The sequence below is a fragment of the Primulina eburnea genome, chromosome 3 (genome assembly GCF_022965805.1).
Source record: "Primulina eburnea isolate SZY01 chromosome 3, ASM2296580v1, whole genome shotgun sequence".
Taxonomy (NCBI): Eukaryota; Viridiplantae; Streptophyta; class Magnoliopsida; order Lamiales; family Gesneriaceae; genus Primulina; species Primulina eburnea.
In genome coordinates, this window is record NC_133103.1 from 1,253,084 (window position 1) to 1,265,876 (window position 12,793).

The 12,793-nt window shown below is 37.6% G+C and overlaps 1 protein-coding gene and 1 long non-coding RNA gene across 4 annotated transcripts; one reads left to right on the plus strand and one right to left on the minus strand.

Annotated features, from left to right (window-relative positions):
* Positions 1 to 607: 607 nt before the first annotated feature.
* Positions 608 to 6,076, plus strand: LOC140825128 (bZIP transcription factor 16-like). Of its 3 annotated transcripts, none has more exons than XM_073186695.1 (13): positions 608 to 947; positions 1,377 to 1,470; positions 1,571 to 1,624; positions 1,707 to 1,781; positions 2,818 to 2,895; positions 2,987 to 3,046; positions 3,138 to 3,304; positions 3,808 to 3,862; positions 4,691 to 4,727; positions 4,795 to 5,072; positions 5,189 to 5,266; positions 5,354 to 5,479; positions 5,768 to 6,076. In XM_073186695.1, exons 2-13 carry the CDS (start codon positions 1,399 to 1,401, stop codon positions 5,843 to 5,845), a joined length of 1,158 nt encoding a protein of 385 aa, XP_073042796.1. In that variant the 5' UTR covers positions 608 to 947; positions 1,377 to 1,398; the 3' UTR covers positions 5,846 to 6,076. The 3 variants fall into 3 exon arrangements, with proteins under 3 accessions (XP_073042796.1, XP_073042794.1, XP_073042795.1); XM_073186693.1 differs by having other exon boundaries at positions 609 to 938; XM_073186694.1 differs by lacking the exon at positions 608 to 947 and having other exon boundaries at positions 954 to 1,470.
* On the minus strand, positions 5,927 to 8,148 carry LOC140825129 (uncharacterized). Its single transcript, XR_012116581.1, has 2 exons — positions 6,829 to 8,148; positions 5,927 to 6,339 (listed from the first exon to the last, which is right to left on the minus strand). It is a non-coding gene; the product is annotated as an uncharacterized lncRNA (long non-coding RNA).
* Between the last annotated feature and the right edge of the window lie 4,645 nt (positions 8,149 to 12,793).

A 12,793-nucleotide genomic window follows, 5' to 3' on the forward strand; every position in this document is an offset into this window, starting at 1 on the left:
TATTGTTATTATGAATACTTATATCTATATTTCAATATCATTAAATTATATATCGTCAAAAATCCAACCAGCGGCTCGCAAAATCCTCGAAGCAATTTCCAACCTTTACGGAATGTAAGAGTAATCAAGTCTTAGTACAAGAAGTTCTTCAAAATCCATGAAATTTGAAGAAAACAATTTACAGGTGGGCATGCCTCGGGAGCTATTGAAAATGAATTACTTTAGAAAAACGGTGGAGGGATGTATGTATTTGTTTTGGCTGCTGAGATGATTGTTGTAGGTTAACTAAAATAGATATTTCCATTTCATATATTTTACAGGTTGATTGATATATTTTATATTGGGAGTTGATATTTCTATTTCATTTTGTTTTATTTATATTCTACTTTATAATAAAATATATGTCAAATATATTCATATAGAATGTAAAAATAACTCCTTTTATATTATCTTGTTTGAGTTAATATATTTTTATATTAGTAATAATAAATAATAATGAGTGTACAAAATCCAAACTACAAATTATGTTGCATAGCTTCGTTTTGTACGGGTCCAACAAGATGCCCCGGCCCGTAAAATTGAGCAGGCAACATAACACGCAACCCAATCGCAGCCGTTAATACAGTCCGCGATTACATTATTCAATCAACGAAATCCACGGTGGAGACCGCGTCGGCATCCTCACTGTAAATCTTCAGAAACCGACGCAACCATGTGGACGATCTCACGAACGAAGCACTAATTTCCAACAATTTCCCTTCTTTTTTGGAATTTCTCGCAATTCAATTTTAATCTCCCCATTATCTTGCAAAAATCTATTCTTTGTTTAAATTCGAAGTTGTTCGAATTACAGTTGAAGCAAGACAGGAATTTGAGCTTTTGCGTACCTGAGCTAACACGATTATTCAGATTTGTGGAGCTGTGTTTCATTTGTAGCGGTAATCTTTGTTAATGAAAATTATTTCGGTTTTCTTAGTTTGTTGATTCATTTGATGAGTGTTTGAGTTGCCTATTTTTAAACTGTGGATAATATTATTTGTCGTGAACAATTTTCATACGTCTCTGCATGCGTGAGTTTGTTGTGTTGATTTTATGATTTGGGTTTATAAAGTGAGGATTTAAATGCATGATATTTATTTCACTTGAGGATTTAGTGTTAATCATGTGGACGGTAGAGATAAGCTTTTGCCAGTGCTAGAGTTATACGTGATTTCCGACTGCATTATTCCTTTCTGGAATACACGCTAGCATGTTATGTAAAGAGTTTCGCTTCCAGCTTTTTAACTTTATCTTGTATCAAATAATTTGTGTTAATATTCGAGCAAGGATAACTAATGGTTTAATTGTGTGAAAAATGGATGAATATGGTGATATAGGAGGAATTGGACAGGCTTAAACATGGGGAATGGTGAGGTGGACAACTCCTCCAAGAAGGGGAAGGAAGCAAAGGAGCCAAAGACTCATTTACAGGTTGGTATTCTTGTTTTGGGCTCTTGATTTAATCAATTTTATACTTTTCTTGATTATCGAAAATAGACATTGACTTTTTTTCCTTTTTTTGAGTTTCTAGGATCACAGTTCGGCTGGCTCTGGCATGCTTGCTGCAGATTGGTCTGGCTTCCAGGTTACAATTTTTTCCAAGATACATATGTTTTCCCTCATTGACACTGATAATGGTAGTTATAGCGCAAGAGTTGGTTATGCAGGCATATTCCCCGATGCCTCCACACGGATTCTTGACATCAAGTCCACAGCCGCACCCTTACATGTGGGGTGTCCAGGTCTTAGATTTCTTGCTTTATTTGGTTTGAGCATAATCTAGTTAAGTAGGTATTATGGTATTGCCAGGATTAATAAGCTAGCAAGAAATGGACCACATTTTTCTAGTGATGAAAATGAGGTCACTTTTACTTAACAAATACAAAAGATAACAAAATCTAATTTTTCCAACAACTTAAGTTTGATTTCTGTGAAGTTTAAAATACCTCGACACTGCTTTATTCTAATGGGATTTCTACGTAGCATTTTGTAAAAGATTTTGGTTAAAGGAAAATCTTAAGTTGTCGGAAGCACGACTCGGTTTATGGTGACATCTCATCATGAAATTTTACCATGATTTCTTAAAATTCCAGCTAGTTTAGGCCTACGAAGGACCTTTTATGGTTCTCGTAATAGACTGGAGCGCTTGTGGCCTGAACAGCTTGTGATATTTTGGAGAAATTGAAACCTTATTGTCATAGGTAGGGTAAATCCATATCATGATCTCGAAGAATTTTCTCTTCCTAATTATCAACTTCTGAGAAATGGTTTTGGCATTGACGGATGGTTGAATACAAGTAAATGATGATTTAGAGATGGTATAAGTTGTCTGAGAAAGATATTTCGAAGTAGATCCACTGAATTTAGAGGGGAAAAAAAGTGAGAAAATGATTTCAGAGCATGTATGAACCAGGATAAGGTTGCAAAGGAGAGAATGAAGACCCATGTTTGCAGCTGAAAGAACATTCAAGTTTAATCAGATAATTTCAATGATGTACTTGTAGAACACTAATATATCAAGCCTAAGCAAGTTCATCCCGGTCATGATGTGTACATTCGTCACTGAACTGACAACCCTTCCTCAACTAAATCTTCCTAATAATCTGTATTTTTCTTTTAATTTTTTTTTACTGAGCCTAAATGATTGAAAAGCTCTGATGCTATTAGAATCTGAACTTGAATAAAACTTCTAGTTACGTTTGTTTTCCATATTTTTGTTCCATTTTTTGTGTAGTTCAGTAGATTTTGCTTGACGTTCATCTCTTCTGCAATATGCAGCAATTCATTCCACCCTATGGAACTCCGCCTCATCCATATGCTGCGATGTACCCGTATGGGCACCCAACTATGGCTCCGGTAGTCTCGTAATTTTCTTCAATTGCATTGCTAAGATTCTATTCCTCTCCATAATTGCCTGAATCCTGCCCTTGTATTTGAACCTGTTCAGGGATCATATCCATTCAGTCCTTTTGCTATGCCTTCTCCAAATGGTTTTGCTGAAGGCACTGTAAGTTATTATGGCCTACCTACATTTGTTCACACTTGTAAATAGCAAGTCTTGAACTCTTCAAAGAATGATTTTCAAATGTTCATTAAAGGGCAACTCGACTGGAAACGTGGATGTGGATAGCAAGTCACTTGAAAAGGGAAAACTGCCAATCAAAAGATCCAGGGGTAGTTTAGGCAGTTTAAATATGATTACAGGGAAGAACAATGAACCTGGAAAAACTGCTGGTGCGACTGTAAACGGTTCGCATTCTAAAAGGTGTGGTGAATGAATAAACAAATTTAGTTAAGGTTCCATGTAAATTTCATTACATATTTGGTGGAGTATGAAAGCAAACTCATCAATAATTTGTACTTGTTCCCAGTATTGGGTAGATCATGGAGACTGACTTTAATATAATGTTTAAATGTCCAATTAAACAGTTTTTTTCTTTGTGGAGCTCTTGTGAATTCCTCAACTTTTTTATGGTTGATATACTACACAGTTTTTTTTGGCTCTCCTCCTTGGCTTCAAGGACCAACCAATCAGCATCATTTCTCATGTTTTCCTCATTATTCAATCTCTTTGTTTGCTTATACATGCTACCTCTTTTTGTTTGCTTATTAGCACAGAGTTGTGTGCAAATACTCATGCATTGTACATGTTTGCTGTGGAACACTGTATTTCATTTGATTTGCAAATACTCATGCATTGTACATGTCTGCTGTTGAACACTGTATTTCATTTGATTTTCAAACTGTTGCGCTTTTAAAATTTCGCAGTTCCGAGAATGCAAGTGAAGGTTCAAGTGAAGGAAGTGATGTTAATTCTCAAAATGTAAGTTGCACATGCATATGTTTTACAACATCTGTGTTATATGATTAAGAATCACGTGCCTGAAATTCATGCTGTAAAATGTAAATAGACGTTACTTAAGAAGTTGCGGGATGGACACACATTTTCTTAGGTAAATGTAGTTGAGATTCTTCATGATCAGATATTCGAGTCATATGGATCTTATCAAACAAGAGTAATCTTTTATTTTTAAATAACACAGGTAATGAATAATGATTGGAAATATTGTAGTTGAATTCTATAAGTGAAAGAAGTAATACATCTTCTTTGTTTTACCCTGTTACTGTTATGAAAGGAAAGCCAGAAAGCAGGAAAGAAATAACAGGAGGCTACAAATTATGCTTAGAATTTGTTCATTCGAATTTTAGTTGTTTTTTAGAACTCTGAGAAAATCACTCATTATTATCTGTTGATTTGGATTTGGGAAAGGAAATTAGATGACTAAATTTATCGTCGTGGCTCTACGTGAGTTCTGAATGTAAGGAAAAGCTTGCCAATGGTCCTCATTATTTTCTAGCTGTCAGGTTCTAATGAAGGATTTATCCCATCTAGTAAGATTAAGCAGACAGTAGGGATATGTTTGGTTTCTTGCAACACTCTCTCCTGGCCTAATAAACCGCTATATTCAGAAGCTTATGAATGGAGTTTCATTTAATGAATTTCACATGGCAAAGAAGTGTGGTCTCTGAAAGGTTCTATTAACTGTATGCATTCTCCCTTGCAAAGTAGTCTTTCCACCGTAACTGTATGCCAAAATAATGAGATCACTCCCACTTATCCAACTTCTTCTGAACTTCATTACTTTTGCAGGACTCCGGGGAGAAGATTGGTGGCCAGCAAGATTCAGGTGCTGTTCTGGCTATTTCTAGTTTCAAATTTATGACTTCCATCCTTATCATGATGTCATGCTACAGCTGAACTCTCTCAAAATGGCAATGCTGCTCACAGTTCTCAGAATGGGGGACTGGCTACACCTCACCCTATGGACAACGTGCCAGTGCCAGCAGCAGGGGATGTGAGTGGTATTCCTGGTCCAACCACTAACTTAAATATTGGAATGGATTATTGGGCTGCCGCGGCATCATCATCTCCTATTCCTGCAATTGGGGGAAATACTCTTACTACTCCAGTTGCAGGAGGAGTGCTCAATACTGGATTGCGGGACAACTCCCAGTCACAGCTCTGGATGCAGGTTCTCCTTCCCTTCTTGAGTTCTTGTCCTTTCCCTTCCTTCATTATTGGAGTCAACTTGTCTTCCTGTTCTTTTACATTTGATTTAAATCCATCTGCATACTTTTTGTGAGTCAGGATGAAAGGGACCTCAAAAGACAGAGAAGAAAGCAGTCTAACCGGGAATCTGCTCGTCGATCCCGATTACGCAAGCAGGTTCATAGTTACTTCCCCATACCGTTCTTGATTCATCAGGCACCAATTTATCTGATGATGTCTCTTGCTTTCATTCATGAATTTTAGGCAGAGTGTGATGAATTGGCAAGTCGAGCGGAAGCATTAAACGAAGAAAATGCCTCTCTCAGGGCAGAATTGGCTCGTATAAGGAGTGACTACGAGCAAATTTTTGCTCAGAATGCCTCTCTGAAGGTATTATTAGTATACCAGTTATTTATCGTACAATTAATACCATATTCTGTCTACCTGTGGGAGCAACGGGTATAAGAAAGCTCCAAAGGCCTGGCTGTCTTGTCAGCACTCGGCTTCTCACTGTAGAAGTCTGCCTCACAGGACACTTCTGAATATGGGTCATTTTTGTGATAGTTCGACTGTAATGTATTCATATTCTTGTAATTTTTTCACTCGTATTTACTCTTAGTTTCAAGGATCAGTTGTGTGCAATGTTATACCGGTGAATCATCAAATTTGGTCTTACAGGAGAGACTTGGCGAACTCCCAGATCAAGATGATCCGAGATGCAGACAGGATGATACACATTCAGGTCATGATTCATGAAGAGTCGGCACTCAGCAATAAATTTTGTTGTTGTCTTATTGCAAATTGAATCCCTGTGGCCTGACCCATAACAACCAGCGAAATCTCCAATTTTAGATTCTATGTGGTTATAAATTTACCAGAGCTGGTCATTTTAGTCTCAGAACCTGCATCAGATGGCTTCTGATCTGATGCTTGGTTCGGCCAATCTGTTATGGTCCACTGTAGGTAGAGCTGGTGATTCTCTAGATTCCAGAACTTCCATCCCATTCAACATTTATGTTGCTCCGTATATATAGATGAGTGATAAATATATCCTTTAACATTTAAAAAAAATATTTTGAGCAGATATATCATTCATTTATATAATAAATATATATTTAACAAGAGCAGACCACGAACTCAAACAGAAGATTTGAAGCGGGTAACAGCGTAATCTTTTCCTTTGACCAAAGGGTATTTGACTAATGTAGTGTTTGCTACCATGGTTTGAACATATCAAACACTTTTGTATCCTGCATTTCATCATATAAACTAATTTTAGGTGATGGAATTTAACATTTTCAGTTAACTATGAATATAATGAGCGACGAAGAAAGGGTTTCGGATTATGGGTTTTTGTTCTTAAGTTTTGAAAGAGCTTTTGAGGAGTTAACATCCTGTTATTGTTATTGATGTTTGTTATCAAATTCAAAAGTGGCTTGATTGCTAATGGAGTATTTTTTTATATGGAATTCATAGTCCAATATGCATAATAGTGGATGTCGTAAAATTTGATATTCCCATATGTTAATATATTTCTACTTTCAAAAAAAGTAACAAGTCAAGGAGGCGGGAAAAAGCATATGACAAATTGCAAGAAAATATAATTATTCCCATATGTTAATATTTTTCTACTTTAAAAAATAAAAATAACAAGTCAAGGAGGCAGCAAAAAGCATGTGACAAAATTGCAATAAAATATAATAATTTTGCTCAACCCAAAGTCGATAATGAAAATGTACCTATTCCCGAAGTAGATGTTGGAAATATGGAACCAACAATAACGGATGACGCTCAAACAATCCGCTCCGATGTATCCCTAGCATAACTCAGAGACCAGAGTCTGGTTTATAAGCTGCAACGACGGAATTTCCTTGCAAGGTGTGGATTCCTTTGTTCTTTGAAAGTACACAAACCCATTCTTTGTCTCCCACTCTGGATGCTCCTGGAAAATTTTCAACATCGAAATGATTGACAGTGCGGCTGAGATATACGAGCAATTCAACCTACGCTGGAGCAGTGGTTTGTTGAGAAAATCACTTCTCTACAGGATATGTTCATGGGAATACCCTAACAAGGAACTTTTCCGGACAGAAGTAAAAAACTTATGAACAGAAACTAGTTTCCACCAATTTTCTGTTTGTAGAAAACTTGTGAGCCAAATAGGACCTGAGCACATAAACCTTGCAAGATCGAGAACTTCAACAACAGATGGAAAGTCGCTATTCTATTGCCTGAAATATATTTACATTACAAAGAACCTTGGGTGGGGAAAAAACAGTCAACCAAGAACTTTACCTCCTTCACATATTCAAATAATTCTTGATCAAAAGAAAACAGCAGCATTTTCTGGGCATTATTTACTGAGAGGCACTCATAAGCCTTTTACTACATCCAGCAATCTCAGCCCTACCAGTAAAAACCAAGTTTCAACTTCCGTAACCAAGAAGAGATTCATTTTAACACGATGGCCAAAGCACATTTAGAACAAGGAGTAACTTGTGAAATAGAAAAAGAAGATTTGAAACCAAAACCTACAGCGACGAGAAGAAAAGTAGGTGTAGACATAAAGCTACAAGAAGAGAAGTTGATGTAGAGACTGATCATATTATAACAGGATTCAGCAAGTGTGTTAAATAAAACAGCCGTTACTGCAGTCTATGACCATAGTCATAGATCCGTAACACAAATGCTTGTGTACAATCAACATGATATATGATGGCAAAACATACAGTACCATGACTTACTTTAAGATTTCAAGAACCGAGTTATTGAACCTCAACTATTATTTCTCGATCCATCATATCAGCAATTAAATTCTAAAAACATAAAAGGCCCTCCAAGGATCTATATAAGTTTATAACCAAATGGCACCAAGTTTTCAATAATTGGAGAGGTCTTAAGTTCAGAGCCATAATTTTGGGGAAAAAATATTTAGGTATAAATTTAAAAACAATTTTTGTAAAAAAATAAATCTAAACACATTTTCTATCCTTCATATGTGTAAACATAAACATTTAAAAGTTCGTTTTTTGTGTCTGTGATCCTTATAATCAGATTTTTTTTTTGGTATAAAGTTATCATTTCTCACACAAGTCATAAATGTTATTCAGGATATAGTTGAATTCATTGTTTTATTTAATTGTGATTTTACATTTTTTTATGTAAATATTTTTTGAAAATGACAAACAATAATTTTAGTATAAAAATAATATTTGTTATAAATGAAGTCGGACAGAAGATTTTCTCACAAAATTTAGAGTTTTTTGTTTTGTAAAACGTGTATTTTATTTATTAACTGATGAAGTTTTTCATAGTTAAAAAAATTAGAATTCGAGTAGTACTCAATAATGGTGTGGGGAAATTTACAAGAACAAAAAGACAACTAAGCCGCCGCCATTATTTAAAGGATGAATGCTTATATTTCAAGCCTAGAAAAACATATTGATATGTATCCATCATGCATTCATATTCGAAAAAAACCAACATGTAAAATCGTATTTCACCATATAGCAACTTTAACCAATTGTTAGGCAGTATAAATAAGACTAGCTAGGGGCTTTGTAAAGAACTTTTGAATCATTTTCTTAATAATCAAGTTGAGTTTCTTTCGCGGGAAGCTGTGAGCTTCATTTCTCAATATGGTATCAGAGCCATCAACTGCCGATTCCTGAGATCTTCATTTCTGAGATCATCAGCTCGAGCTTCATTCTTCTCAATTCTCCACATCGATAGCAGAGGATCGATTGCTTGTTTTTTTTTTCATCTCATTTTTCCGAGATTTTGCTTCCATTTTTTTGTAATGGCTTCTGCCGCTGGTTCGCCATGGGGATTGAACACCAATCAAATTGATACATATGATCCTCTATATGTGAATCCATCGGATACTCCTGGTCTTAATTTGATCAATGAGCAGCTCATCGGCACTGAAAATTATGGAGTCTGGAGCCGAGCGATGGTCATCGCTTTACGCGCCAAAAACAAATTGGCCTTCATTGATGGCAGCTGCTCTCGACCTCGACCTGCACCTGGAGCCAATACTATTCTACAGTGGGAACGATGCAATGCTATCGTGTTGTCTTGGCTAATGAACAGTGTGTCGAAGGAAATATTTGGGGGCATTGTGTACTCAACTGATGCAGCCACAGTTTGGGAGGATTTACGGGAACGCTTCGACAAGGTGAACGGTTCCAGAATTTTTACATTACATAGGGAAATTGGACAATTAGTGCAAGGTAACTGCTCTATCTCGGTTTATTATTCGAAGCTTAGGCAGTTATGGGATGAATTCGGGTCTTTAGTTGTCTTGCCAACGTGCTCTTGTGAAGCGGCAAAGAAATATGTGGAATATATCCAACAACACAAATTACTCCAGTTTTTAATGGGATTGAATGATAGCTATGTGCACATTCGCAGTCAAGTGTTGATGATGAGTCCTCTTCCCAATGTAGCTCAGGCATTTGCTATTGTCTCTCAAGAAGAATCCCACCGAAGCATATTAAGTCCCATACCATCTCAATCGAATGTTCCCTCCTCTGGTTTTTTTTCTACACAAGATAGGAGGCGTGATATTTTTCGTTGTGACCATTGCAATATGCTTGGCCATACTAAACAGCATTGCTTCAAATTGGTTGGATATCCTCCTGGCCACAAACTGTATAAAGGTCCAACAAGAGGGACAAATCAGAAAACCAATAGGGACTGGAATGACAAAGGAAAACCAATGATGAGAGCAAATATATCAGTAACTCCACAAGCCGTGGTGGATCAAGTTGAAACAACTTCTGGCACTGAGACTGGAAATTTTTTCACTCCAGCTCAATATGCAGCTATACTAAAGATGCTTGAGAAGGACCAACCAGTGGGTGATTCGAGCATGGCTTCGGCTAACATGGCAGGTAACAGCTCCTCTTCTGCTTCTAAGTGGATAATTGATACAGGGGCCAACGATCACATGGTTGGCCATCACACCTTGTTGCATAATTATTTGCCATATGCTGATTCCACGGGGTCCATTCAATTGCCAAATGGTCATACCACCAAAATCACTCATGTAGGAGCAGTTGACATAAACAACAGTATTACCCTCGATCATGTCCTGTTCGTTCCTGATTTCAAGCATAATCTGTTATCCGTTTCCAAATTTACCAAACACCATCACTGCTGTGTCACCTTTTATCCCAATTTTTGTGTGTTTCAGGACCTCTCCAATGGGAAAATAATGGGGATTGGTAAAGAGGAGAGTGGCTTGTATCATCTAGACAACTCCAGTCTCTACTCCAAAGATATGGAGCGTCATTTTTGTTCTATCAATAACTCTGTACATTTGTCTCCTTCTTTGTTTTCCGCTGTAAATAATCATGTTTCCCATGAAAATAATGAAAATCTTTGGCACAAGAGACTTGGCCACATTTCTATATCTCGAATGAAGATGCTTCCTTTTTTGTCTCATGAATTCAATATGTCTCATTGTGGTATCTGTCCACAATCTAAGCTCACTCGATTGCCATTTCCTTCCAAGCGATCGTTTGAGTCCAGCCATATCTTCCAGTTACTTCACCTGGATGTATGGGGGCCATATAACACAACCACATATAATGGAGAGCGTTATTTTCTCACTATAGTGGATGATTTTTCAAGAGCCACTTGGGTCTATCTCCTACACTCAAAGCTTGATGTGCTTCCCACTTTCAAAGTTTTTTTGCTTCTCATTCAGAATCAATTCTCTGCCACTGTCAAGTTCATTCGGACTGACAATGCCACTGAGTTTTTCCAGGCAGAATGTACTACTCTTCTCAATTCATTGGGCATTATTCACCAATCCTCTTGTCCTTACACCCCACAGCAGAATGGCCTTGTGGAAAGAAAGCACAGACATATTCTGGAAGTGGCTCGTGCTTTGAAGCTTCAGGCTTCACTCCCACACAAATATTGGGGTGACTGTGTTCTCACAGCAGTGTATCTCATCAACCGTATCCCTACTCCCCTCCTTGCAAAACATTCTCCTTATGAAGCATTATTTCATCACACCCCTTCATACTCTCATTTGCGGGTGCTTGGTTGCTTATGCTATGCCTCGGTATTACCTCGTGGGGACAAGTTTGCTCCTCGGGCAACTGCATGTGTTTTCCTTGGCTATTCATCTACTCAAAAAGGTTATAGACTTCAAGACCTTACCACTCACAAATTCTTTATTTCTCGAGATGTTCAGTTTCATGAATCCATTTTTCCTTTTTCCCACACTACTGCTCCTCCACCCATTTTCTCTTCCTTGCCAGCTTTGTCTACTGATGAAGATCTTTCCATTTCCTCCTCTCCCATTCCAGCACATATTATTTCCCAAGATGCTCCTATGCCACCACCTACTCGCAGGTCCTCCAGAGAGTCTCGTCCTCCCATTTGGACTCAAGACTTTGTATGTTCCTCCTCACATCACTTGCCATTTTCTCCCCATTCAATTACCAATTCTGTTAATTACTCGAATATATCTTCCCCTTATAGAGTCTTTCTATCTCATATCTCCACCATCAAGGAACCAAACACCTACAAAGAGGCAGTTCTTGATCCCCGTTGGCAAAAGGCTATGGCTCAAGAATTAGCGGCTTTGGATGCCAACCACACATGGGATCTTGTTTCGCTGCCTTCTGGTAAGCTTCCTATTGGCAACAAATGGGTGTATAAGGTTAAGTATCACGCTGATGGGCGTGTTGACCGTTTCAAAGCTCGGCTTGTTGCGAAAGGATATACCCAACTCCATGGGATTGATTATCATGACACATTTTCACCGGTAGCTAAGATTACCACTGTTCGTTGTTTGCTTAGTGTTGCTGCCATTTGCAATTGGTCTCTTTACCAAATGGACGTTACAAATGCTTTTCTTCAAGGGGATCTCGACGAGGAAATTTACATGACCTTGCCTGAGGGTCTTCGAAGTCTAAGGGGGGATTCTACTAGACTTCAAAGTGAGGGAGAGATAGTGTGTCGGCTAACAAAATCATTATATGGTCTCAAGCAAGCTTCGAGACAATGGAACATGAAATTTGCGCAACATATGAGGCTTGCTGGTTTTAATCAATCATCACATGATCATTCCCTATTTGTAAAGAAAGAACACAACTTCATAACCATTTTATTGGTTTATGTTGATGATATAGTTATAACTGGAAATCATGAGCCTTCAATTTCAAGCCTAAAAGAGTATTTGCATTCAAAGATAAAGATAAAAGACTTGGGAACATTAAAGTATTTTCTGGGAATTGAGGTTGCTCGATCAAAGGACGGAATTTGTTTGAACCAAAGGAAATATGCCTTAGAACTCATCTCAGAAGCAGGACTTGCTGGTGCTAAGGTTTTTAACACGCCTATGGAGCAAAATCTGAGGCTAACCACAAAAGAATATGATGACAGCATTGGACAGAAAAGTTCACTTGATCCATTGCTCGATGATTCTGGTTCATACCGTAGATTGATTGGGAGATTGATATATCTTACGGTGACACGTCCAGACATATGTTTCACAGTACAGTTGCTAAGTCAGTTCATGCATAATCCTAAAGCATCTCACATGGAAGCTGCTGTTAGAGTTTTAAGGTACTTGAAAGGTGCACCAGGACAAGGAATCCTACTTTCTTCGCAGAGTTCACTCTCATTGACAGCATTTTGTGATTCTGATTGGGGCACATGTCCGATGAGTAGACGGTCAGTAAC

Coding starts and splice junctions, on each gene's coding strand:
- LOC140825128 (XM_073186695.1), top strand. CDS start 1,399: ATGGGGAATGGTGAGGTGGACAACTCCTCCAAGAAGGGGAAGGAAGCA. Junction 2,896..2,986: donor GGCACCCAACTATGGCTCCG/GTAGTCTCGTAA, acceptor GAACCTGTTCAG/GGATCATATCCATTCAGTCC. Junction 3,305..3,807: donor AACGGTTCGCATTCTAAAAG/GTGTGGTGAATG, acceptor AAAATTTCGCAG/TTCCGAGAATGCAAGTGAAG.